The sequence below is a fragment of the Gnatocerus cornutus genome, chromosome 3 (assembly GCF_029298725.1).
Source record: "Gnatocerus cornutus isolate USDA-ARS CGAHR chromosome 3, icGnaCorn1.1, whole genome shotgun sequence".
NCBI classification, from domain to species: Eukaryota; Metazoa; Arthropoda; class Insecta; order Coleoptera; family Tenebrionidae; genus Gnatocerus; species Gnatocerus cornutus.
The window spans coordinates 15,366,685-15,393,568 of record NC_142235.1 but is presented as its reverse complement, the minus strand read 5'-3'; the positions used below and the strand labels follow the sequence as shown (position 1 = coordinate 15,393,568).

Genomic DNA, 26,884 nt, shown 5'->3' with positions numbered 1-26,884 from the left:
GGTTCCAACACTCTAAGTAATGGTAATATATTTGTGTAGAACATCAAAGGAATTTGACTGTTCAGCAAATCATCAGTGTTTCGAATCTTCGGTTCGTAGCTCGGACGGACAAAGACCCCGTTCATTTGACTTAAATAAAACCAACTTATGTGAAGAATGAAGAAGATGAAAGAAGTGTAAAGTACTTTCTGGGTGATTTGGTCAGGTGGTTTTGCCACACCCTGCAGGAAAAGTTGGAACAAGTACCAAACACTAAAGCTCCACGATGCTTTAGAGAAGAGTTTCCAGAAGACTACCATGACCATAAACGAACCCAAAATTAACACCCATAGAACGTTAGAAAAGATCCCAAAAATCTCCGCACTGTTGCTAATTTTTCTTCGTGGTGGTACCACAAAGTATAGACCCATTTGAAAGAAATCCAAAGATGCCTCTAATTGGTCGCTGATTCCGTACGCACTTGTATCATTTCCGACCATAACGGCCATATCGATTCGACGTGTCAACATGTCCTGAACCAATTGTCCATAAATGTTGTTGACATGCTGGCCCGGATCATTGAAAGGCAGGTTGTCTTCTAGGTACACAAATTTGAGATTCAACCCATCAGCCATACCATTCAAAATTAAAATACAGTAGCCTGGGTAATCAGATAACGCGTTTCTAATCGCGGTACCACTGGACGCCCACGTGATGTTAACAGGACACTGGTTGAGATTCCTAGGGATTTTATTTTCGTACGGGTCTCCACTGACTGTGACAACATTTACAGTGTTACCACAACTACTTTTTACATCGTACGGGTACCACGTGACGAACCTCGTCCAATTGACGTAGATAACAACGTTGTAGACGAAATGGTACCACAACGTTTCGAACGCGAGTTTTACTTCATCTTCAGTCACATTGCTCCGTACAATGACAAGGAAGCGCGATCGTGTGTCAGTTCGGTGATCAAAACTATTGACAATGTCAACTAAGTCATTTATGGTGTTCTCAATGAGTACCGTGTGGGTTCCCGAGTAGATCTTTTGGTTTGACAGATGGGGTGGTACCATGAGTACCTTTGGTTGTTCGAACTCGAGGATTATCCTCAGGTGGTCGTCCCACGACGAAAAATTCGAACTCATGAGAAGAAAACCTCCATGGAGGTGACTTCGGAAAAAATTTTGGAGTGCGTTGGTCGTAAAGAAAAACAGAGAAATTAAGAGAGCTAAGTTTTTCATTTGCTTAATAATGAGACGTTTTTCTCTGGCTTCAATATCACGGTCGTAATGTGATATTGATATAAACATTACTGGAAATTGTTAGTTTCACGTCAAATTGAAGAGGATTAGTTTATTGTAAGATAATTTACTTTTTTGTAGTCCCAAATAGATTTAATAGAAGTGAAACTAATTTATTACCATTTTATACAATGTATATGAAGTAAATTACAACTATTAGTTTCGTCTACTTTTACTGGAATAAAACTGAATTTTCAACACAAATTGACGACACAACCGTCTATTATTTCGAGGTATTTGTTTAATATTAATGGAACTTGAATTTCTATTTTTTACTGAGAATATAAAAATAGAAATTTGAGAATTCCTAAAAGGCTACAGACAATCTGCGAAATTCAAGAAACTGTCTAAATTCAGTAAATCGTGCAAACCTGAGAATTGTACAACCTAAAAAATAACTGAAGAATTAAAACATTTGGTTTACACACCTGCGGTCATGACAAACTGGAAGATTTTTTGTAAACAACTTTCATAATGACAATGAATTCTTTTGATAACTCACGTCTTAATAATAAATGCACAATATAATTAAAGAGTGAAAGCGAAAAGCTTCAAAACTCATAAATATTTTATTAATTAAGCAGTAGTTTTTTCCTTATAGTCCTTTTTTGAAACAGATCAAAGATCCTTTTTAATTAAATATTAACCATCGTTTGAAACGAAAGAAAAAAGTCGCAGTCTGATTCAGTTAGTTGCGAAGAAATGAACGACTTAGTAAAGTCCAGCTTCAAGTTCAACCTAAAAGTTCTGTATTTTTTAGGGTTATACCCTCAAAAGAACCACTCGAAGTTGTACATATATTGTGCGTACGTCTCCTTGTTTCTTTGTTTGGCACCAGTGGTGGTGTTAAGCTCAATTTACTACGTTCAAGACGACGAGATAAACTTTTCAGAAGCTGGTGTTCACCCATTTATAATGTTGTCTCTGATAACTTTCATCCCAAAGATGCTCCCGTTTATAGCGAAACACAAAGAAATCAGAGAGTGCATTTATTATCTCCAAGTCTTCTTGAAGTTCACTCTAAACAACAAACACGAAGAAATTCTTAAAGATCGGATTTGGGTCTGCCAAAGAAACTTCCGATTTCTTTTTATTTGTCTGGTTTTTGATGGTACAATGTGGGCTGTCCGGACGCTGTTTTTCCCTAACCAAGTGTTCCGGATGGATGTGTGGCTACCACCGAACTTGAGGACCAATGCGGTTGTTCTTTCTTATGTCCATTTTAACGCAGCGCTTGGAGTGTTCTATTCGGTGCTCAGCACCACAGCAGTCGACACTTTGATTAGTGGTTTGGCTTACCACGCTGCCGGACAAGTCAAAATTCTTAAAGACAAACTAAAATTTCTATACGATGACTCTACGAACTATGACAGTATTTACCCAAAACTCCGCGAGTGTACTCAACACCATGAACACATTCTAAAGTACAACAATCAAACGACAAACGTGTCTTCCTCTTAACATTTCATTTTAGCTTCGTGAAGAAGATCGAGAACTGCTTCTCGTGGGTTGTCTTCAGCCAGCTCTTTCAAAGCACCATAATGATCTGTTTTTGTTGTCTTCAATTGAGCGAAGCAAAGGTCGGAAGCACGACTTTCTTCTTAATGGCGATGTATCTCAGTTCGGCTCTTGTGCAAATTTACTTTTATTGTTACTACGGCACCACGCTCTCCGAAGAGGTAACGTACCGTCTGATGTAACAAAAAGTAATTGTTGTTTTAGAGTAACACTTAGACGACGGCAGCGTATTTGGGTCGATGGTACCAGTACGATCTAAAATCACAAAAAGCGCTCGTGCTGTTTATGGAACGGGCGAAATATCCTATGACTGTGACTTCGGGGAAAGTGTTTGATTTGTCGCTCAACACTTTTACGAATGTAAGTGTGCGTTGTTGAAAATCAAAGATTTGAGAGTTTTTTCAGGCACTCAAAAAGTCGTACTCGTTGTTGGCTGTCTTGGAAAATTACTAAAGAGAGATTTCTTATACGTAATGTAGTCTAGTTAGATTTTACTTGGTGTTTAATAAAAGTTGATGTGATCTCAATTGTGTTTTTTTATTCTAATCGCCTGTGAAAAATCTTTGAAATGTTAAATTTGAAGATTTTGACCCGGCGCATCCACCATTTTTGCAGATTTAAATAATTTTGATTTTACGAGACTGTACTGATTAAATCAAACAAAAACAGGTTAAAAACAAGCTTTAGAATGGGAAATCGGTTGGTAGCTCTGCTTGTTATGTCAAACTACTCAAAATTTGAAGATTAATCGTTTAATTTTAACGTTGAGCAAAAACACATTTACATAGTTATTGTACAAAAGCTAGAATTCTTTTTGCAAACACATTCAAGCGCACTATATCACAGAGTTACCAACATACATATGAAAAAATATATGCTAGACTACTAGACACCTATTAAATAGTGGTTGTCTTGGATTAAAATAAATACATACAAAATTAGTTCTACAAATTTAAACATCTCGATTTGATCAAATTTTTGGTACGTCTTCAATACGTCATTTTTCCTTCAGAAAATTTACCGATTTGAAAGAGACAAGATTGATATCTGATATCTGTAATGAATACATGACAATTTGCATTAATAGATGGCTTCACAAGCAACTGACAAGTTTTTCACTAATTGCAAAATATGATTACAAACATAAAGTTATAATGAAATACCTGCAAATCTGCACTGAAAATAACAGAAACAAGTGGTATGACAGTTCTTGTTTAACATTTTTTTAAATTAAAAATTTTAAAATATTAGTCAGAATGACATTAAAGTTATGGTTTACATTAATTTTTCTTGACATAACGTAAAAAACCTGTCTAAAATTTTATGACGAAAAGTATAGGAAAAATGCGATTTATCATTAATTTTGTAGTAATAATAAATCTGAATTACAATAATTTCGCTTTCTATTCTCAATGTGTCATAGTAAATAATATAAACCTGTACAGTTGTAGATAAAGTGCAGCTCATTGCTATCAGTCCAATCCCCAGTGTAAATTTTCGGAAAATTTGGGTGTAAAGCGCTGGTATTTATGGAACGAGCGAAAGTCCCTATAAATGTGACTACTGGAAAACTACTTGATTTGTTGTTCAACACATTGACGGATGTAAGTGAGCATTCTTGGGAATCAAAGCTTGAGAGTTTTTTAAGTAATCAAAAAGTCGTACTTGTTGTTGGCAGTTTTGGAAAATTATTAATTGGAGTTTGTAGTCTAAATTAGATTAAAATAGTTAAATTAAAGTAGATTTTGATTCCTTAAACTTGTTTCCACTTATACTCTGCACAAAAAAATGAAAATATTTTAGGCCGGCGCATCCACCATTTTTGTAGACTTAAAAAAGTAGACATTTTCGTTAATTTTGTCGCTGATCTTTCAGTTTTTGCTCCAAATTTCCTCCGACCAAGATCTGTAAGTACCAAATAAACAAAAAAACAGGCTTTGGAATGGGAAATCTTTCTGTTGGTAACTAAGTTCGACTATGTCAAACGACTCAAAGTTGGAGGTTAATCATTATTTAAACGGCGTCTTTTTCATGTTTTGGTTAAATTTGTAAATTAAAATGAAGGTTTTTTTAAAATATCATATATTTTCATAAATTTAGCTAAAGTTTCGCCATCTAGGTCCAGTTGTTACAGTACATTACAGAGACCTGTAAATTTGACAAATTAGCACCAATATTTACAAATTGTTTAGTTTAACATATATTAACGTCAAATTAAAACACGATAATTAACAATAATTGCGTCCATAACATAAGATTTATTTAAATTTGTATTTTTTTATTCTTATTACAAACCTAGGGACTTTTTCGTTGTCAGCCGCCATATTGGTACTGGTAGTGTCAACCGTCAAAGTCTTTCGCGGGCAAAGTAACAAAAAAAGCGTCCTAAATGAAAACAGTGATCAGTTTTTACGTGAAGTTTGACTATTGAACAGTTTTTGTAACAACCCACTGCCTTCAATAATCATTTCTAGCAGTTAACAGCGTTACAATTCGGTGTAAACAAACTTAACCTCAAAACCTCAAATCGTAAATTCTAGAAAAATGGCAAAAGTGCAGCTCTGCAACATTACAGTAATGGACAATCCGAGTCCGTTTTCGAACCCGTTCCAGTTCGAGATCACTTTTGAGTGCATAGAGGAGCTTAAAGAAGGTAGGAGAGTGCGCCCCCTCGCCCCCTTTGTCATTTTACCGTCTTTTTTTAGATTTAGAATGGAAGATGATCTATGTGGGGTCGGCTGAAAGTGAGGAGCACGATCAGATTCTCGACTCTGTGATGGTGGGCCCCATTCCTGAAGGAAAGCACATGTTCGTGTTCCAGGCGGACCCCCCCAATGTGGCTAGAATACCAGAAAATGACGCCATTGGTGTAACTGTGGTGTTACTGACTTGTTCCTATAGAGCGCAGGAGTTTATAAGAGTTGGTTACTTTATTAATAATGAATACACGGATCAGGAGCTGAGGGAGAATCCCCCGAGCCCCCCTCAGTTTGATAAAGTCGTTAGAAACATCTTAGCTTCAGAGCCAAGAGTGACTCGGTTCAAGATCAATTGGGAGGAACCGAACGCTCAGGAAAATGGGGGTACAACGAGTGAGCCTTCTAGTGCTCCGGTGGAGCCCGAGACTCGCGTAGAACAACCCGCTTTTAACGAGAATTCGAACTCTTGGGCCGCTATGGAATGTTCGTGAGGGGGCTGTGTATATAATATTAAGTTTAGACTATTTTTGTATTTATTCATTTGCTTCGAAAATAAAATTTTGTATTTGAATGTGTTTGAATCGATTGAGCCGGGGGTGGGGGTGACGCCCCCTTCTCTAATTAGGGATTTTGAGCATCTCAAAACAGATGAGTGCCGCTGGCATGGCCGAGGGAGGGGAAGAACAATTTCGACGCAGCAAGAACAGCAGAGTATTGAATGGGATAATGGCCCCAGGAGGGGAGGCACATAAGGTCGTGTTTTGTTTGTCAGAGGTAACGTTGATTGTGATGTTATTTTTTTTGTGTATCAAATGACGCGAATAGCCGACCAATCAGGAGCGAGTATTCCCTGCTAGCGTAGTAGTGGACCCCGTTTTTGCCAATGAAGTGAAAATTGTTTGAGGTACGTAGAAATTTTATTCATTTTATCACGGAAATCGTGTGAGCAGCACTATCGCAGCCTTCAAGCGACTCGAAACGGCCCCGAAAAATTCCGCTTTTTTTCAGGAAGTGTCGGAAAAGAGGCCGCGACGTGACGGAGCGAGATTCACATGGATTTTGCCCTCACAACCGAATATAACCTAACTTTCTTATCGATTTTTTCGAGCGTTTGTCCGAAAGAGTTTTTTCGAGTATTTTCCCGGTAGCTGAACGTGTTTACAGCCTTTTGTTGATGTTTTCGTCATTTCGTCTCCTTTTCCAGTTTTTAACATCCCCCACTACTGCGACTTTCGTTTGTTCCTAGTTCCCCACCCCCACCACGGCCAACTATAAACGGGTGATAAATGATTTTTTTATTACATTAACGTCGGAATTAAAAGAGCGGCGGGGAAAAGGCCGTTTTGGAGGCAACGATGGAAAAATCGACGCTCCAACGTGCAATCCGTCGATTTTTCCACGTGGAGCAACCTTGAAATGTTGACGGACCGGTCCATTTTTCGCCGCCAGGGTGGGGGGAATGCGACAAGAAGAAGACGAAAAAAGGGGCATCATCGTAAAAGATGGCGGTAGAGTGATTAGTTATTTGTGGTTGCAAATTTGCAAATTTGTTTATAAACAAACCGAAATCGCGCCGTAAACACGCCGAAACGCCGTCAACATGTAAAGGGAGCCTTATTCGAGGGAAACGTGAGTGTCTAGCAAGCCGCGGTTCGATTGTTTCCGTGAAATTTGACGTAAACGTAGAGGTTATGTTTGGATTGAAGTTTTTGTTGTGATGTTTCAGGTTTTACGGCAATTTCTGAATAAACTCTCGCAAGAATCGCACAAAGTTAACTCAGGAGTACCCAGTCAACGTATCGCAACGTCGCTCCCAACGAAAATTCGGCCGACATTCAACCAAAACCTGGCCCCATGGAACAAACCCGAACAAAATAATGCCTTGGCTTACATCGTTCCCTCTAGATGTTTACAACGATAAAATGGCCCTATTCGAATTCGGCTAAACCAAAGTGATGCCAAAGCAGTGCTTGTAAAAACTACAGACTCGTCGCGCCCACAAACATTGCCACAAAATGAGTTAGTTTTAAGTTCCCAACAGAAACGACTTTCTGGTGTAAATTTTCATTTCTATCGTTTCGTTTTTGTGTAACTACTCACAATGTCGTACTTAAAGATACTGTGAAATTTCTCGGGGGTTTAGTGTTTACAAAGAAAAATGTCTCAAACGCCTCAAAAACTCGGTCAAAAAATGTGCAAATCACCGAAAAATTCCACCAATACCTACCAAATCAAGCCGGAGAAGATCGACTATGAAAATCTCAGCACCAATTGCACTGTCGTCGGCTCCAATAACCTCAATTTAGTCAAAAAACCGCAAATTGTCACCAACATGTCGCCGGCCTATTCCAACCCAAGTCCTGGATATCCACCGTCGCCGTACTCGTCGCCAGCTAGTCTCAAATCGCCTTCGCCCAATCTCAAGCCGCCTACACCACAACCGAGCTTTCCTGTCATGCAGATCATCAACAGCCACTCTTTACTGGCCAGGCCTATACAAACCAGTCAGTCTTCACAGAACATCATCAAGCTGAAGCCTCATCTCAACATCTTGCCCAAGCCCAGTGCCAGCCCCCAGCCTTCGCCCAAGCCCAGCGTCAGGTAAACACACTCCCAGGGGGCTCACACACATTTTTCACTCATAGCTCACCTGACCAAAAGTAGTTTTAGATGTGTCTAAAGTAACTGAAAAGGCAAACTGACCACAATACCGTCCGTCATGGCTCTACACTTTGTCACGTGACTATCACAACCGTCCCATTGGCTCAGCGGTAGAGTAAAGATAATCATTAGAAATCGACACAAATAGTAAAACTAAGACAATTTTAAAACGGATCTGATGACCAAAATGCAGCCTTCTCATTGGCCTGTTTGTAGATATAAAAATTGCAGAGACTAAAGGGCGTTACTGTTACTTGATTATTCGTTATGTAAAATAAAGGTATTAAACATTGTCGGCCTTCAAACTATTTTGCAACAAAACTGTGGTAATTATAACAAATGTCAACCTTGAATAAATTATTTGTTTTTTGTACAAAAAATCTGGATATTACAAACAGTACCGTAATGACCATTACAAGCGATGAGAAATTCCGTGAAATGTAAAGTATCTTTCTTCTAACTAGTTTTCGGTCATTTTTTGACAGTTTTCTTAGCTCACTTCACTCGCTTATGCAATCACTTCGTTCACTTGTCTTCACTTTTAGCATTCTTAGGAAGAGTCTTCCACGTTCTAACCCCTTTTTTAGTCCGCAGATTGTCATCCCCACGAACCAGCAGGCGACGGCGACGATAATGCCGACAGCTCAGCCAATGCTCCTCAACCAAATGCCTCTTCTCACCACTCCCAGTGTGCAATTCATCCTTCGTCCTCAGACAGCGACAAAAATTCCGACGCAGATGTCAGCAGCCGCCCCTCAAGGGCTCATCCTTCAACCTAGCGGGCAACCTCTCCTTCAAATACCACGATCTCAGCCTATGGTGCGTGTTTTGACCAACGGCGTTCAATTGGCTCCTTCGACGACGACGGCTTATGTCACGGCGCAAATGACCAATCCCGCGCCTACGCCAACGCAAAACGTTGTGGTGAATACTAGTCCAGCTTTGCAACCACAGACGTCGCCGCAGCCGAAGAAGAAGCCGAAGACTAAAGTGAAGAAGAAGTTGGATTTGGCGAATTTGATGAAGCTGTCGGGGATTGGGGATGAGGATGATATACAGTTTGAGAGTGACGCTTCGCAAAGTGAGAGCGAGCCGAATTCTGTGCCAAATACGCCGCAACCGCAGAATATTGTGCAGGGTGAGAAGAAGATTGGGAATATACAGTTGAGTGCGATGCAACCGGCGTTGAACGCCACGACGCCTGTTGTGCAAGTTTTGAACCAAAACTTCCAAAGTGGGATGATTTCGAATAGTTCCACGCAACCGCAAGGGATTCCTTTCAATCCTTTCATCACGCCGAATTTTACCATCAACAATGGCTTGATGGTACAGAGGAGCGGTGGCTTTAAATTGACGATGGGAGAAGACGGGAGGTTGGTGCTTCAACATGACCCCACGCTTAACCAGGATCTCCAATCGCAGTTGATTCTTCAGAGCATCTTCGGGTTGAACGGTGGCTTGGTACTACAACCATCAATGGACCAACAAACTGTACAACAAACGGTACAAACGATACAACAGCAGTCGGTGCAAACCATACAACAACAAACGGTGCAATCACAGACGATACAAACGGTACAACAGCAAACTATGCAACCGCAGCACACGCTGCAACCTCAGATTCAACAACAGACAGTACAACAAACGATACAGCATCAAACTGTGCAGTCACAACCGTTGATGCAACAACCAATGCAGATCATACAACCACAACCGATGCATTCTTTGCATAGTATCCAGTCGCATCTTCAAGGCCAGTTGCAGAGTTTGTTGCAACAGCAACAGAATCAAGCGGTGCAGACACATCAAATCCCGCCGCAATCTCCAACGTTTCATCATCAACAGCAGCAACAGAGTCAACCGGTGTTGAAGGTGCAACCGTTTCAGAAAGCTCAACCTCCTGTTCAAACCGTACATCCGCAACCAATCGTGCAACAGCAAGAGAGCCAACCACCCAATCAATACGTTGTCAATTTAACACCCGATCAACTAGAACAGTTGAAGCGGAACGGTCAATTAACCGTCAATGGTCAAACGATTTATATGCAACGCCCTAATTCCAACTCGGGCGCCAATACTAACACGAATAATAACAGTAAGCAACACCCTCAACCTCAAGACGAGTGCAAGAAGTTGTCCCCTAAAATCAAACCAGTGAAGAAGATCCAACCACCACCTCCACACCATAAGATCCAACAACCAACGAAAAATTTCGATGATCCTGTTAAAGAAAAAGAAAAGTCGAGCTTAATCACCGCTTTGCAGTCCCCAACTAAACATATAGCACCCCCACAAAAGCAAGCAATAGTCCAACCCTCCATTAAGGAAAAAACTCCCCCAAAACTACCTCCACAACCCTCCCCAAAACCTAATGATTCCAACGGTACCAACCAGGACGTGGAAAAGCTCCTGGGACAACTCTTAGAAGAATCTGGAAATATAAACATAATAACATCAGCTACGGCGCCAAACATTACTAACAAAAACCAAAGGATACATACGATACAACTGACGCCACAGAAACAGGAACATTTGAAGAATATCCAGTTACAGATTCAGACTTTATCGGCCAACTTGACGTCAGGTAATTCCGAGATCCAGGCGGCTCTGAAAATGTTGTTTGCCGAACAACAGAAAATCTTAGCGACCGGAAAACTTCTTCCACCTGACAAAGTTTACTACCATAATAATCATTTGACGATAATCAATCCGTCCAGTTTGAATTTGGGTGCGGGACAACATCAACCGGCCAATAAGAACGAAGCTGCGGGACCCCAACAGCCACAACAGCCGCAACCACAACAACCACCAGCGGGCCCGCCCAATCAGGTAAGAGCAATTTCGTAACAGCTTAATCCCCTCATAATTCATGTCAGATCAATGTGATAAGTTATCAGTTATTGTTTTGTTGTACGATGCATTCGTTTTGTGCCTGAAACTGAAATGTGTTGTTCTTTGAAGGTTATAACGTCGCAAGTACCTAGGATATCAGTCTCCGTACCATCGTCCGAACATTCAGTACAACAAAATACAACTAGTCAAATGGCGGGAGGTCCTAGACTTTTGGTGCCACAAGTAGTACAACAACAGCAGCAACAACAAATGTTGAAGCCACCACAACAGCAACCGCAACCACTGCCTCAGCTGCAGCAGCCGCAACAGCAACCGCAGCTGCAGCAGCAACAACAGCAACCGCAATCGCATGGACATTCCATTGCCAAGAAGGCGCATTTGTAAGTATCAACGTCAACTGTTAAGTTGGTAGAACTGAATCCACCAGTCGGTTTGAGACAGTGCTGCCAATACTTCAACATTTGAAGTCGCAGCTTGCTTGATTGTGTTTTTCTAGGATTGAAGCTCAGTTGAACCAGGACCAATCAGGAGCCGTGAAGCCCGACATCCACACCCCTTTCCGCGACAAGAAGGACGCGTGCATCCGCCTGATTCGCTACCATTGCATGGACCAACCCGTTCTCTCCCAAAAAGACTTACACAAAGCAGACGAAATCTTCGAATTGACCGCTGAGCACTTCATCGCGAAATACGCCAAAATGGTGGACAAATACAAGTACCTATTAATGAAAGAGAGTATGGTGAGAACCAAAATCCCCCAGTTTTGAATGTGGTGCAATCCTTTTTCTTGTAGAGACCTGTCCAGACCTCCGAGTTGATGATGCTGGATCGCATGTACCTGTCCGAAGAGCGCCAGTCGATGATGCGCTTGCGTCAAGAGGCTGAAGAGGCGGCGCAATTGATGGAAATTCAACCACCGCCTCCTCCTCCGGCTCCGCCTCCACCTCTAGAGGGGGGTTCTCAACAACAAGAAGATTACGATGAGTGGGCATGTATACAACGCGAGTTGGGGTGTTTGCCGCACGAGGAAGCGCCTCCTCTGAAACAGCAAGTGGTGGCGACGCCGCCCACGCCGGTCGTGGCAAACGCGCACGCGCATCTACAACCACCGAAAAGGACGGCGAGTAGCGATTCGCGTTTGGAAACTTTAAAGAGGTTTCGTGTCGATAAACACAATAAGAAAAGTAGTGAAAGTGTACATAATAGTGTTTTAAATAATAACAGTAGTGTACAAAGTGTCAGTAGTGGGATTAATACTCATCATCACCCGAACAGTTTCGAACAGCAAGGCCAGAACGATTCGTACGAAAACGAAATCGAAAACAATAGTATAGACGAGCAAGTCCAATCTGCGATAGATTCCATCTTGAATTTACAGCAGAATACGGCCTTGGCGGACTTGGATAGTATTCTTTCATGACGATTTGTATAATTTTCAAGGCCTGCTGCGCACACAGCACTTTTTCTCTCCATTGTGATCATTATTACTTTTTAAAAGTCATTTATTTTTACATATTAAAATGAAAAAATGTAAACAATAACACAGCTCAAATAAGGCATCTAACAGACGCGGCGTCACGTGACCGACATTAAACTTGCTATCAACTGTACATTGGGACATTACTTCTGTCGACGACTGTACACTTTTCATTGATTCTGTGAACTAATTGGTGTCTTGGAATTCACTTACGTCAGATGATGCGCACGTGACCACCGCGACGTCCGAATGTTGTGACGGTGCGTTAATTTTCTTTTTCACAGTGTACCACAATTGTGACATATCAATGTTGCAATAATTTATTAATTTTAACTTAAGGCAGCTGGTTTTTAATGACGGATAGATGTTGAGCAATAATTTTATTTGTGAAGTTTTAACGCATGATTGTAGCACACTGTAAAAAAACGTTATTTTATTGTAAATAATTTAATTTATGTGTACTTAGTTTTATTTCATTTTATAAGGTTTTATTATTATTAAGACTGACTTTAAGAAATTTTGGTTCCTAAACGGAAAAAGTATTTCAAATAAAATTGAATTGTTTCATAAATTTAGAGTTTTATTAATGACTCATTTTTAATTAATGCCGATCTACTGAGTTATCATGTGTAGGTATTTCCAATTTGATGGATTTCACAATTACACATCAAGAACAAAGGATTCGTTGAAATACTGATGAAGGTTAATAGGGAAAGAATTCAGAATGGAGACTAATTGACAGAGACATGCTGTCTCAATTTTCCACTGTTTTAATCAATTTTTTCCTTCAACGAATTTAATGTGATGGGATGAGATGACGGCACGAGACATTGAATTATGTTGTATTGGTGACACTGCTTCTGTGAATCATCTACAGTCGGTTTAGGTTGCAAATGCCCACTTTTCAGACAGTTATTAAAGTTGCAAATGTTATTTTTTTTTAACCGACCATTGAATTTTAAATATGTATGTGAGCGGATTTCAATTTCTATTTTTTCTTCCCAAAAAGTTGATCATCAATTGGATATGCGAGAGCAGATTATAAGCAAGAAAAGCTCTCTGACGACAATTTGAAACTTCAATTTCTGCTAATTCAGTTATTTCTTCACGTACGTGAAAATTTAGCACCAGTTTTATATTCTTCGTAAAATTCTGCGTTAAATGAGCATCAATAACGCCAGTTTGCTTCACAAATAAACGAGATATTGACCGAATTAGATTTTCAGGGTCATTTTTAACTGACTTTTTCAGTGCAAAAATGGCGTTTAATGCCTTTTATTTATACATCAATTGAAAGAACAGCTCAAAATCTATCAAATGGGTAGCTCAAATAATTTTTTTCACAAACAATTGACTATCCTATTTTGGATATCTGGGATGACGCAAACCTCATCTTTCTATCTGTCGTAGTTCCAGAGAAATCGAACAATAAATATTCCGGAGCTTGAAAATTTTTGCTCTCTGGCGACAACACCAAACATCAATTGCTTCTAATTCAGTTATTTCTTGGCGTACGTGAAAATTTAGCACAGTTGTGGATTCTACATGAAATTCTGCGTTGAATGAGCACCAATAACTTAAGTTTGCTTTACAAATCAACGAGACATTGACGGAATTAGGTTCTCAGGAAGTCTTTTTGGCGACATTTTTAACAAACTTTTTCGGTATGAAAATGGCGTTTAATACCTTTTAGTTATACAGCAATCGAAAGAGAACCTCGAGATCTGTCAGATCTGTCAGATCTGTAGGTCAAATAATTTACGAGTGGCGATCAAAAAGCCAAAAATCCAAAATTTTTGTCCTCTGGCGACAATCCAAAACTTCAATTGCTTCTAATTTTTTAGCACAGTTTTGGATTCTGCGTTAAATGAGCACCAATAACTTCAGTTTGCTTCACAAATAAACGAGTTATTGACCGAATTAAATTTTAACATTTTTAACGAACTTTTTGGCGTAAAATTGATTTAATGCCTTTTATTTATACATCAATCGAAAGAGCAGCTCAAAATCTATCAAATGACCAAATCGCAGATCAATTCTGCGTTAAATGAGCACCAATAACTTCAGTTTGCTTCACAAATAAACAAGTTATTGACTGAATTAGGTTTTCAGAGAGCCCTTTTGTGGTCATTTTTAACAAACTTTTTCGGGGCAAAAATGACGTTTTATATATTTAAGTTATACATCAATAGAAAGAGCAACTCGAGATCTATCAACTCACCAAATCTCAGATCGGTAGGTCAAATAGTTTACCAATGGCGATCAGAAAACCAAAAATCCAAAAATTTTCATTGTTTGATTAGGATTCTAAGCAAGTTAAGCGCGAGAAAATGGCAAAAAACGCATTTTTCTATCTGTATTAGTTGAATATCGGCTCTATTTTAATTATTTGTGGATGTACGATAAAAAAACGCACAGTTTTGGATTCAGCGTAAAATTCTACGTGATATGAGTTAAAAAAATTGCTCCGTAAATAAGCAACTTATACTTTATTATTATTTTCTCAAATCCGGGATGATCGGATTCTTATCACAAACAGCAGAAGAAAAACAGTTGCGTAAACCGCATCTTTCTATCTGTTGTAGTTTCGGAAAAAATCTTTATCTTTTCTTTTGTATTTTCAGGTTCGCAGGTCTTCATATTAATCTTCAAAGTTCTCAATTTCTTGCGTTTTTAAATTCTATGATTTTCAGTTCTGTAGCTCGTACAAACAGTACAAAAAGTAACTGAAAATCTGATATCTGAAAATTGATAACATCTAAAGTGATAAGAACTTTGGAAAAACTAAAAATTCGATTTAAAAACCAGCAAATTTGGGTTCAGAAAACTTGGCAAAGTGTCAAACGTGAATATGAAGTTGCATACATCGTTTTGAGCCTCACCTTTTGATTGATTACCGCAGAATAATCTCCCAGACCGCAACATTTACAGGAAACACCCCAAAACCCATTAAAAAGCGCGTGGGTGTTAAAACAAAACATTTCAATAAAACCCTTGAAAACTGAGGTGCTTTTAGCATTCGCACTTCCATTCTGAGTTTCACAAAAAAGCAGTAATTAGCATAAAGCCAACACAACAGGACCTGTTTAAAAATCGACCTCGCTCTCTAAAGCCTAATTCACATCATCCCATCGTACACAAACAAGTCGGATCGATCCACCCCAACGGGAGATCTCATTTTATTTTTCTATTGTGCCAATTATCATCGAATGAAACCCAATAAGGACACACGTCACAATAAAAACATCCTTGTCTGCTCCATATCTCTGAAATTTTTCTAAAAAGAGAATACAATTTCAGATAAATTGGATGCGATGAAGATACGGCCCAAGTGGCTGCATTTTATGCAACGGGATTATATAGAATCCCATCTTTCCCTGTTATCCCGTATCAAAGTTTGATTAAATCGCTGCCGATTTTGTTTTAAGGTGAAGACGGGATAGAGGAGCTTTTGTTCGGATGCTCCACTTTCCGGGTGACTCACTCCTTTAATTATGCTTAAGTTAAGAGAGTTTTATCGGGAATATGACGATGAGTGGGGAGGAAATCGTGAATTCATAAAAAAGTCACAAGGTTAAGTTTATAGTGATTTATAGGTGCTGTGATAAGGGCAACCTCGAGGACCTTTGGGTTTATCGCGATTTTTGAAATTTCTCGGGTTTATCGGGAGGAGGAGGCTTTATGAATCGTACCACTCGAAAATTTGTGGCTTCTTATCTTGTTTAAACAAGAGACAATTTGTGCTGGACAAGCATTAATCATAAATTCGACTTTTATTGCTCCACTAACTTATTATAAATTATGATGAAGGGATTCCGAAATTTTATTGTTAAAAAATTACAAAGTTCACTCTGAAGACCACGATTTGGACGTTTTAGAAACTGAAAGTTTGCGATAATGGGAATTTAAAAGTTCGACATTTTAAGACTTTGAGTTTGTGAATCTGAAAACCTAAAATGATTTGAGAAATGATAATAAACAATTCTCAGGCATTAATATTAATAATCAAAAATTTAATAAGACAATGTAGAAAATTTAAAAACTGAAAATATTATTAAATAAAATACGACAATTTAATTGTTTTATAATAATGACACTCAGAAGTTTGTAATTTAAAAATTTTAGAAACTGAAAGTTTGCGATAGTGAAAATTCGATAATTTGGCACTTTGAAAATGACATGAACTGGTCTAACTCTTCTTTGCCAATTGAAAGCCTCAGAATCTAAACATTTGAGAACCTGAAAAAATCCAATTTAAGAATTTACAACTTAGAGAACTTGAGACTTTAAGAACGTTTCAGAAACTGAGAATCTGAGAAAATAAGAGGAAGTACAAGTAATTTAAAAACTAAAATGTCCGAAATCTAAAAAAACTTGAGAAATTAAAGACATAACTATCAATTTATATTCGATTAATTAAATTGTAAAATTGAGAACTTGGAAATTTATTCAACAGACAGTTTAACTAAAAAATTGAGAACTGAAAGAACAACATTCTAAACAAAAAAAAGTACAATTTAGAAACCAAAAAATGTGAAATACACAAACTGAATATCAGAGGATTCGGAATTTTAGAGCTTCAAAACCAGAAAATTCTGGAATAAACCTCATAAACCGTTCCTTCATAGAAAAAATCATCGATTTGAGAAAACTAAGATCCTTGAAATTTAAAAGACTGAGAACTTGACAACATAAAAATTTTAAAACCTTAAATAAAATAATAATAATAAAAATAAAAAAACATTTAAGAATTCAGAACCAATTTGCAAACAGTTCAAAAAAAAAGAAAAAAATTTAAATTTGTGAATCCAACAAAATAATAATCGATTTGAGAATGTTAAAACTGATATCTTTGGAATTTAAAAATATAAGAACTTGATATCTGGAATCTTAAAAATCCTAAAAATGGAGTGCTTAAAGTTGAAAAAAAATATATTAAAGGAAAGTCAACAATTTAATTATTTTATACTAATGGCAGATATCACTCAGAAAGCCGTTATTTAAAAACTTATAAACACAAAGTTTACAATAGTGAGAATTTGAAAATTTGATACTGGAAACTTGACTTCACAGACGTTTGGAAAATTGAGAAAAAAGAGAAATTAATATGTAATAATTTTTAAAACTTGACAATTTAAAGATGTAAAAATTTGATTCATGAATTAGATTTGAGAACTTGGAAATCTATTCAGACAATTTAACTAAAAATTTAAGAACTGAGAAGGCAACAATCAGAAATGTATGAAAATTAAAATGAAATTTAAAGATTCAGAACCTTAAAAACGTGAATTTGAAAATAATTGAGGAACTGGACATAGCAAATACTGAAATTTTTTAAATTTATTTTAAGATTAGACTCCAACATATTTTGGAATTTATAGATATGCAATTCATGAAGAAAACTAAAATCTGAAAAAAAAATCTCAAAGCATTTAAGAACTTATCTAAAAATCTGAGAATCAAAGAGAGTTGTACTTACCAATATCTAAACCAAGATTCTTAGAATCGAAAAAATTGACAGAACCTGAAATCTTAAAAATCTTGAAAAGAACGATTTATGAGTCAAAGAACTAAAATTAAAAAAATGGGAACTGACAGTGGAGAATGGAACAATTAAAAGTGTAACAAAACAGTGACTTTTATTCGAAAGCTGCAAAATCTGACGAAAATCAAATCAAAATCTTAAAAACACCTAAAAATTTTGTGGGCTCGTCAATTGCACATGCTGAATTTGAAAATTTCAAATCAAGTGTAAATTTTGATTTTTTTTTAAACAGAAGTTGAAATTAGAAAAAATGAGTTGATGACACTGACTGGCATATTGAAATGTTTTTTTTTTGTATTTCTAGTATTACCTAGTTGCCAAAGAAACTGTAATTCCCAAAATTTTGCGGTGTAGTACCACCATCTTTTTTTTAAACCAAAGCTTATCTCTACGCCACTGTCTATCCCTCAATTATCAGCCACATTTCCACATTATCACTAATTATGTATTTTACTAGAAATTGACCTTTGTGTATCTTTTCGTACCAAAAAAGCGACGGAATAACCTCCCAATAAATGTATGGTAATTCACAAATCATTAATCTTTTGTTATCTATCTATTTTAAGGAAGTGCCAATTACTTAAACTTACTCCAATTAACACTCCAAAAGAGTCGAATTTGCTTAACAAATCAGCAAAAAATAAATTATATAACTCGTGATTTGTACTATAAGTACGTCGTCTAAATATTTTGAATTAGGTCATTGATCATTGATCAAATCACCGTCAATTATCGTGAACTTGAACGTAATCTATCGATTCGCCGAAACGATTCAGCTCATCAGCACCATTGAAATATTTATTTTCCCACGATGAATAGCAGCGGGTCTAAAGTGGGGCCCTGAGGCACTAAAATTTTTTATCGACAAAATAATTGTAATGAATAACAAATGTGATAAAAAAAAGAGACAGCTGATAAGCAATATCAATGAAATTGCATAATTGGAGGTCACTACGTTGATATGAAAAAAAGTCACGCCCTAAATTCGTTATTTTAGATCTCAAGGCCGTTCTTCAGTATTGATTTGAGATCGATGACACTGAAAGACGTCAAAACGATAAAGAAAAATAAACAAAAAATGGGAATATTTTTTTCATTGTTTTGTTATTTTTTCGTTACGAAATATTTTAGATAGAATCAATGACGACAAAGCATCTAAAATTGGACTGAAAAAATGTAGTTCATGAGTTGTGTAAATTCTTATCAAATCCATAATTGGTTTATATGGCGATAAGCAGTTTGAGTGGCAGAAGAGCGAGGAATTTTCTTGCAAATTTTCCTGAACATGAGGGCAGTCACGTGCGCTTTCGGAAATATTTAACTCGTTGGCCTTGGAATATTGTGACGTCAATCTACTTTTACAAAAATCATTATTTTAGTGGTGTTTACAAACAAATTTCCGTTATTTATTATTTTTGTTTAAATAAATTATTTGGATTATGGTGTAAATCGACTCGGATTTTAACGCTGGCTTACGTTCCTTGTACCATAAATAACTTACAGAGACACTTTTAATCGTGCTTTAATTTAATTGAAAACAATTATAGCGTTATTTTTGTCACGATAACAGTATAAATAAAATAGAGAAGATTGTGAAGAGAATGCATCTTGTGTAATAAGAATATTATCACCGGAAATGTCTTAACACTATTCATCAAATGTTGATGCAGAAAAAAACTGAAATATTTCTGGGAAGGTTTAGACTCACAGATTCTTTGGTTTAAAAACGCCAAGCAAAAAATTTTCAAATTCAAAGATTCTGAGGTAAAATTTACAACATTCACACTTTTTTTTTATTTTTTTTTTATTTATTTCTTCACTCTCCACTTCTTAGCTGTTAATTTATTTATTTATTTAATAAATTTTACATTATTCCGATTGCCAAGTTTTCAAACTGGTTCTGAATTTTCTTTAGCAGATTTATAGATTTTCTCAAGTTCTAATTCTTTATAATCTCAAATTTTCAACTTTTTTAGTTCATAAATTTTACTTTCAAAAATTTACAAGTTCTGAAATTTCCTTTCTTCAAAAATTCTCATTTTTCTAATCTTAGTTTTAAACTGGTTCTGAATTAGGAATATAGGATTTTTAGATTTTTATTAGATCTCAAGATCTCAATTTTTTAGATTTTAAGGGTCTCAGTTATAAAATTTCAAATCAACTATTACTTATTTGTATAATAATCAGAGTTAGGAGATTATTTGGTTTTCACATTTTTATTTCTCAAATTTATTTCCAAGAATTTTTTATTCTCAATTTTCCATCCTAAATAAAGAACTTGTTGAACTTTGACATTTAAATTCTTGAATTAAATTGTTTATTTCTTTTATGTTACCTATTATTTCTCAAATCTTTTTAAGTTCTCAGTTTCACAAATTCACAAAATCGCAATTTGTCGAACTCTTAAATTATCATTATCAGGTTCTACTAAAAACTGCCTCAAATTCTGAACTGTATTTTTTGAGGTTCCCAAATTTTTAGATTTTGAGGCTTTAAATTCGCATTCTCAAAATCTCAAATTCTAGAACTTTTAAATACCTGCTACTCACTGAAGCAAATTTTCAGTTTCTAAAATTTTCAAATAACGGCCTTCTGAGTTATATCTGTCATTCTTATGATTTTTTTTCCAGGCGTTTTAAAAATTTTAAATTTTGACAAGCTGAAAACCGTCCCATTTCGGCGCAAATTTCGATTTTTTTTACCCGGTCATTGTTCCACCACGACGTAAATATAAATATTAGTCCCTATCAAGTTTCAATTCTAAAAAGAACTCGACTAATGTCAACAGTATCATAAACCAAGCAATCAATAAATATCTAATTTTGATACCATCTTTGGATAAAAATAACTAAATTAAATGAAACCATTTTATTTTTCTGTCTAAATTATTTCGTAGCAATTATCACCCCCTGGGGCTTAAAAAGGATATAAAAGCATCTTAAAAATGATTACTTTCTGTAATTGAAGTGATAATACTCGTATTAGCATTGTTTACAAAAATGTAATTTCATTCATAACTGACTTCTAAAATGGTCTTCTTATTGTTTATTGTTAATTACAATCACATAACAACAACGAGTTTCTAAGTAAAACAGTGTAATAAAATTCTGTTGTGCAATATTATGATAATATGAACTATTGTATGTGAAATTATTAATTGATAATTAATCGCACTTATCTCAGTCGTAAATTATTTTTCCCCTCCTCACAAGATTTGTTAATTTAAGCGCAAAACTAACAAAACGTTCTTAATCGAGGTGACACATAATTTGGCACTTCAAATGAAGATTATTTATAGTCACCTGTGCAATTCTAATTCCTAGAAAATGGAATTATTTAGCCAGACTTGATGATGAGACAAATGGCTCGAAACGTCGTAAATCATCAAAGATGTGTCGTCTTTTGTATCTCTTTTCCTAACAATAGACTAATAAATCTGTTAAACGCGCTGGTGGCTTCTGGATCTAACCACCACAAACTCTCAAAGAGACAAAGAAAAATTTTGATGGGAACTCGGCGGGCTTTGGCTGGTCAATTCTAGATGTGGTCATAACAAATCAGCATAATAAAAGACGGCCAACGCTTTTCGGTGTTTCTTTAACAAATTAGACGTGATTTGCTCCCACGAGGACCTCTGAAGACGAATTTCGACCCAAAATTTAGGGTTTTTCGGTTCAGAAGGTTTCCCAGGGTGTCAAAATTCAAAAAAATTAAAAAAGTTTTGACAATTATAACCTGTGGGATTCATCAAACTAGGAAATTTTATGATTCCCATGTAAACAAATTGTCATTGCTCAAATGGTCAAGTTGCAGGATTTGCAGGTGCATATTCTCAAATAGTCAAATTTATAGGTTTTCTATTACCATTATTATTATAACTTTTATTAATTTTGAGCTGCTCTTAGATAAGTCCTCAAATTCAAGAATTTTCACAATATGAAATACTCATTTCTCAAATTTTAAGGTTTTGACAATTATAACTTTTGGGATTAGCGAATTTGAAAGATTTCCAAGTATGTACACGAACAGTCATTTCTCAAATTCCCAAATTTCTAAGTATAATTCTAAAATGATCTGATTATTGGGTAAAAAAACACAAAACAAAATGGAACTACCGAATCACAGCCATCTACGAAATGCTAATTGTCCTTGACCCGTCCAAAGCCAACTCGATTGAATAGATTTGCACGCCACTGTCCGCATCTTCCTAGAATTTCGTCTTAATATTCAAAATACAACGCAAAAAAATAAACAAAATCTACGCAAGATCCTCCGAAGTTGTCCCCTCCATTGAAAAAAAAAACAGTACGAGTAGTACCCCGTCACATTGATTGTACTTGCGTCAGCCAAAATTTTCTCCGTACTTGATTTCCGCGATCGCGCCTCCTCCGCAGCCAATCAGCTTGGGTTTTCTGACGTCATAGCGTCGCCATTTTTTCGTGAGCCGGTCCTGTCGGGGCGCCCAATTGGCCGCGTGGACAATACTTGTTGATTATAACTAATGAATTAACATCTTAATTCCCTCAATTTTCTTCTTGTAAATAGTACGTGAACGAACACACGCTTTGAATGCCATGTTCTTGTTCTTTCTAACCGACGGTGATTGGCACTTTTGGTGGGAGCGAGAAAGAGATAGGGACTCGATATATAAGGCCCGGGGTTGCAGGAGCCCTCCAGTCGTGTCCAAGAAACCAACAGAAAATGGTAAGTCAACATTTATCGCTAATCTCCGGCATTGACGTTCTTCATTGTCGATTCGAAATTTATCACTTTTTATCGAGAGTGCAAAGTCTAGGGGCGGTTTTTTTTAACAACGCAACAGGTCTCGCCGCCGCTGGCGATTTCGCGCCACTTTTCTGCCAAAATAAATAGGACGATTCGAGGAAATTTTCGACTAAATCACACCACCGGAAATAGATGAAATGCTTCTTGGAAGGTGGGAACGAAGCTGATGCAACATCGTGGCGGTGTGAAGTTAGAGGGTTTTCATTTTGTGTACTCTTTGATTATTTCACGCGGTGTAAAAATGCGAGATTTTGATCGGATGCGAGTTCGAACGTCTGAAAGTGTGAAGAAAATGGTGAGTTTTTTTTTCGGGCGTTTTATAGGGGACACGTGGTTAGAGTGGATTATCGGGGAGCACCTTTTATTAAAAATGGAAATTGGGGAAAATTAGTTTAGCGGACGAAGCAAGTTTTATTATAATTTTAGAGTTTGGAATTTTTAATTTAAAATTTCTGTCTCAAAGTTTCGCAAATTCTTTATTTTTTTTACTCCATTTTTTGCAGTTTTTTGGATAAAATTTCACTGTATCAAATCCTCATTTCTTAAATTTTTGTGTTTTTTAGTTGAGAAAAGTTCAATTTTAAAATCCCAGGGTCTGAAATTTTTATGTTTTAACATTTATAAATTTTAACATTGTATAATTAAGAGATTTCAGAAATTTCCAGATTTGCAAGTTCTCATTTCTCAAATAGTCAATATGTTGAATTTTTATTTCTGAAATTTTCATATTTTCAAATTATTAAAAAGCTTAATGTTTTTAATTTTTTAGTTAAAATTTAAATTTTTATGTTTTTCTATTACATATCAAATTTCCGAATTTTCATAATATCAAATTTTCGTTTCTGAAATTTTCAGTTTGACAAAAGCTCAATTTCAGACTCTCATTTTTGCGTTTTGACTTTTATAAATTTTGGGATTCTCAAAATCGTGAGTTTTTATTAGTTCTCAGGATCCCAAATTCCCGTCTGTTCAAATGTTCATTTCTGAAATTATCAGCCATATTTCCTTGCAATTTTAAACTTCTGAAGTTTTCGTTTTTAAATCTTCAAATTTTCAATATTTTTTTTATTATAGCATTTTGAGACTCTCGAAAATTCTCAGATTCACGAATTCCCACAATATAAAACTCGCATTTCTCAAATTTCCAGGTTTTCAGTCTTAAAATTCCAGGTTAATTAAAATGTCAATTATATTTTGAGATTTGTAAAATTGAGACATTGATTATAATTGTCATTTTTCAAATTTCCAAATTTTTAGATTTTTTTAACATCAAATTTTAAGGTTTTAATTGCGAAACTTTAAAGGCTCAAATTATCAAATGTTCATTTCTCAAATTCTCAATATTCACAAATTGATGAATTTAGTTCGAAATTCCGAATTCCAGTTAAAATAATGTTAATGCTTATTTAATTTAGTTTCTTCATTCGTTTCAGGACATTCGAAATTCTTCCTTCTGTTAATTCTCAAAAAGTTAAAATTGCCAATTTCATTAACTCAAATTGTCAAATTCTCAGGAATTTAATGTAAAAACGCAACTTTTGTTTAAACAGTTTATCCAACCTAGCAAAAAATTGCAGCCCTAAACAGAGCGTGAACCAATCGCTTCCTTTTCCCTAATGAAACTTTAAACGCAGGAACTGGAGAAATTAGACCCAATGGGTCATCAGGTCGCGTCAACTAGATTAATGATGACTCTCCCTTGTAACAGGAATCCTCTTGTTCCACTCCTCCCCTACGATTCCGCGAATTTCCCAATAAATTCGGCGCCCGACTTCCCGTGTCGACCTTATTTCTGTTTGCTCAGATAAGATAGCAAGCAGATGTTGCAAGTTTTCTTTAAACAAGTACAGACCTGTCGTTAGACGGTAATTTTAATCCTTTTTTTATCTTCACTAACCTGATATTAGAGAATGAAATTCCTAACTAATTTACCGGACCATAAATTTGGAAAGCGCGTTTGATTACCATTTAAATAACAGTTGGATGGCAATTTCTCATTACACTCATGGTACTTGGCGAACTAATAATTTGATGGAATTAACGGTAGTTATAATTTACGATTGTTTCTTCTAATAATATCCAATCATGTGTGAGGAGATTTGCGTGGTAATTGAGGATAATGACCAACATTATAGTTGGTGAAAGAACGGAACTTTTCAGGCTTTTTGTTGATTGAAGTCGGACGGAAAATTTTTGGGTCCATTACGGGACTAGGGAATTTCGCGCCGTTAAGTTAATCCTAATTAAGTTGGTTATGCTGACAACTTCATGAAATATATCGGGGAGACAGTACTGCCAACTGTGTACCCTCGTCGCTTTAAGTTAGGCAGTAAAAATTTATTTCCCGCAATTAACGCCTCATGACTTCTCAACACAAACTTTAACAGTGATGCCAACATTTTCGCTGCTTGAAAATTTCCGTTTTATTTGAACAAAACCTCGCCCCTCCGTCAAGCCACATTATTTCGCAATTCGTATCAAAAAACCTGTAATTTACTACTGTCAGTGCCGCCACATCATTCTTAGAAACACCAAAGTCCTTCTACTTTGTAGCCACCGCGATTGCGACACGTGCCAACGTTAATTAATCATTTATGATTCTCCGAATCGCCTATATAGACAGCTTGTAGCCACTTAATTCTTGGAATTCCCTTAAATGATGATGATGACTCAACGATACCAATTCTGCCAATTACACTTCCCCTTTTTATTCCAGGTGCTGTTATCAGTATTATTGGCTTTCGCTGCTCTGCAGCTGTGCCATTCCAGAAGACTGACGGACGATATTGATAATGAAATTTCGGTGGCCTCTGGTAATACTGCTTATCGCGAACAAGATGAGTGGATCAAGATCAGCGCCGCCCCCAAAGCGGTTATCAGTAAGATGACAGGGGCGTACGTGGAATTGGAATGCGAGGCGATGGGGTCGCCGCCACCAACCCTTCAATGGTTGAAAGGAAATCGAGCTTTAACAGAGGTACCACAATTGTATATAATTGGTTGCCTATTCCAACCAATTTTTTTAATTCCAGCACCAAAGCTTCGAAAGTAACACCATCTCAGAGGTCCCTTCGCAAGGTCTAGGCAAGATACGAGGTCGTCTCGTCATCAACTATCTCCTCCCAGTCCACAGCGGCACATTCACATGTGTTGCAGAAAGTGGCTCGAAGGTGGCCACTGCAGATGCTTCGATATACGTCATCAAGAAAGAAGGTACTCGCTTCAAAACCCCATTGTTTCAACAACTCATTCTGTTTCTTTAGGTTTTGAGCGCAATTTTACTCAGCTCCTCACTGCGAAAGTCATCGGGGCCCACCACGTCCCGCGAATCTCCTTATGGTCCCCCACTTTCATGGACGTCATTGGTACCAATGTAGTCCTCCCATGTCGTACCTTCGGGAACCCTAAACCCAGCCAAGTATGGATTGACCCTCAAGGCCAAATGATCGGTGAAAGCGATGGTCGAGTGAGCGCCCTCCCCGATGGGTCTCTCAGTATCCGGTCGCTCAGTTGGGCAGATATGGGGGTTTACACTTGTTTCGCCCGGAACATGGTGGGGCAGGATTCCGTCGAGACTTTCGTTTATCCCATGAAGGAGTCGAAATAACGAAACACGAGGAGTGGAAGTAGCTCACTTCAGGCCAATCTAGTCAATGTTCACTTTGAGAATACTCATAGATAGTATGTACGTTATTTATGGAAGTTCCAGTTAGTATTTATTTAGGTATTAACGTAATAACAGCAAACTTGTACTTATTAATGTATATTACTGTAAGGTTTGTAAGTAAATAAAAAATTACCAAGCATTACAGCACTGTCTTCTTTAATAATCCCAAAACAATAGCAGAAAGCGTGGTAGGCAACCAGTTATGCACGCGGGTACGGCCTCCTTTAGCCACCTCTAACGTGTATGAATCCTTTAACCTAGGTTAAACTAAAATCTTTAAAAAATCATTCTAAGATCACACCCATATCAGGATGATTTGCGTTTTTCCTTCCTCTCACAGCTTCAAGCAATCAAATTAACGAACGACTTAATTAACATTCAAATTTAAAATTT

General features: G+C 36.8%; 4 protein-coding genes and 1 long non-coding RNA gene across 5 annotated transcripts; all 5 read left to right on the top strand.

The window, feature by feature from the left end:
• The first annotated feature begins 2,201 nt into the window (after positions 1-2,201).
• On the top strand, positions 2,202-3,429 carry LOC148177381 (odorant receptor Or1-like). Its single transcript, XM_088033317.1, has 6 exons — positions 2,202-2,710; positions 2,761-2,965; positions 3,021-3,164; positions 3,210-3,239; positions 3,289-3,356; positions 3,420-3,429. The coding sequence occupies exons 1-6, from the start codon at positions 2,202-2,204 to the stop codon at positions 3,427-3,429; spliced, it is 966 nt and encodes a 321-aa protein (XP_087889443.1).
• A 1,871-nt stretch (positions 3,430-5,300) lies between these two features.
• asf1 (histone chaperone asf1) lies at positions 5,301-6,074 on the top strand. The gene is made up of 2 exons (XM_088032491.1): positions 5,301-5,457; positions 5,510-6,074. The coding sequence occupies exons 1-2, from the start codon at positions 5,349-5,351 to the stop codon at positions 5,992-5,994; spliced, it is 594 nt and encodes a 197-aa protein (XP_087888617.1). The 5' UTR covers positions 5,301-5,348; the 3' UTR covers positions 5,995-6,074.
• Positions 6,075-7,010: 936 nt separating this feature from the next.
• LOC148177379 (uncharacterized) lies at positions 7,011-7,431 on the top strand. Its single transcript, XR_015769770.1, has 2 exons — positions 7,011-7,132; positions 7,210-7,431. It is a non-coding gene; the product is annotated as an uncharacterized LOC148177379 (long non-coding RNA).
• A 230-nt stretch (positions 7,432-7,661) lies between these two features.
• On the top strand, positions 7,662-13,065 carry LOC148177378 (uncharacterized). Its single transcript, XM_088032220.1, has 5 exons — positions 7,662-8,104; positions 8,752-10,993; positions 11,126-11,397; positions 11,514-11,757; positions 11,811-13,065. The coding sequence occupies exons 1-5, from the start codon at positions 7,662-7,664 to the stop codon at positions 12,435-12,437; spliced, it is 3,828 nt and encodes a 1,275-aa protein (XP_087888346.1). The 3' UTR covers positions 12,438-13,065.
• A 9,901-nt stretch (positions 13,066-22,966) lies between these two features.
• On the top strand, positions 22,967-26,633 carry ImpL2 (Ecdysone-inducible gene L2). The gene is made up of 4 exons (XM_088032118.1): positions 22,967-23,119; positions 25,541-25,801; positions 25,857-26,037; positions 26,088-26,633. Exons 1-4 carry the CDS (start codon positions 22,991-22,993, stop codon positions 26,429-26,431), a joined length of 915 nt encoding a protein of 304 aa, XP_087888244.1. The 5' UTR covers positions 22,967-22,990; the 3' UTR covers positions 26,432-26,633.
• Positions 26,634-26,884: the final 251 nt, after the last annotated feature.

Coding starts and splice junctions, on each gene's coding strand:
- LOC148177381 (XM_088033317.1), top strand. CDS start 2,202: ATGTTGTCTCTGATAACTTTCATCCCAAAGATGCTCCCGTTTATAGCG. Junction 2,711..2,760: donor CACCATGAACACATTCTAAA/GTACAACAATCA, acceptor ATTTCATTTTAG/CTTCGTGAAGAAGATCGAGA. Junction 3,165..3,209: donor CGCTCAACACTTTTACGAAT/GTAAGTGTGCGT, acceptor GAGTTTTTTCAG/GCACTCAAAAAGTCGTACTC.
- asf1 (XM_088032491.1), top strand. CDS start 5,349: ATGGCAAAAGTGCAGCTCTGCAACATTACAGTAATGGACAATCCGAGT. Junction 5,458..5,509: donor CATAGAGGAGCTTAAAGAAG/GTAGGAGAGTGC, acceptor GTCTTTTTTTAG/ATTTAGAATGGAAGATGATC.
- LOC148177378 (XM_088032220.1), top strand. CDS start 7,662: ATGTCTCAAACGCCTCAAAAACTCGGTCAAAAAATGTGCAAATCACCG. Junction 8,105..8,751: donor TCGCCCAAGCCCAGCGTCAG/GTAAACACACTC, acceptor CCCCTTTTTTAG/TCCGCAGATTGTCATCCCCA. Junction 11,758..11,810: donor TATTAATGAAAGAGAGTATG/GTGAGAACCAAA, acceptor TTTTTCTTGTAG/AGACCTGTCCAGACCTCCGA.
- ImpL2 (XM_088032118.1), top strand. CDS start 22,991: ATGCAACATCGTGGCGGTGTGAAGTTAGAGGGTTTTCATTTTGTGTAC. Junction 23,120..25,540: donor CTGAAAGTGTGAAGAAAATG/GTGAGTTTTTTT, acceptor TTTTTATTCCAG/GTGCTGTTATCAGTATTATT. Junction 25,802..25,856: donor GAAATCGAGCTTTAACAGAG/GTACCACAATTG, acceptor TTTTAATTCCAG/CACCAAAGCTTCGAAAGTAA.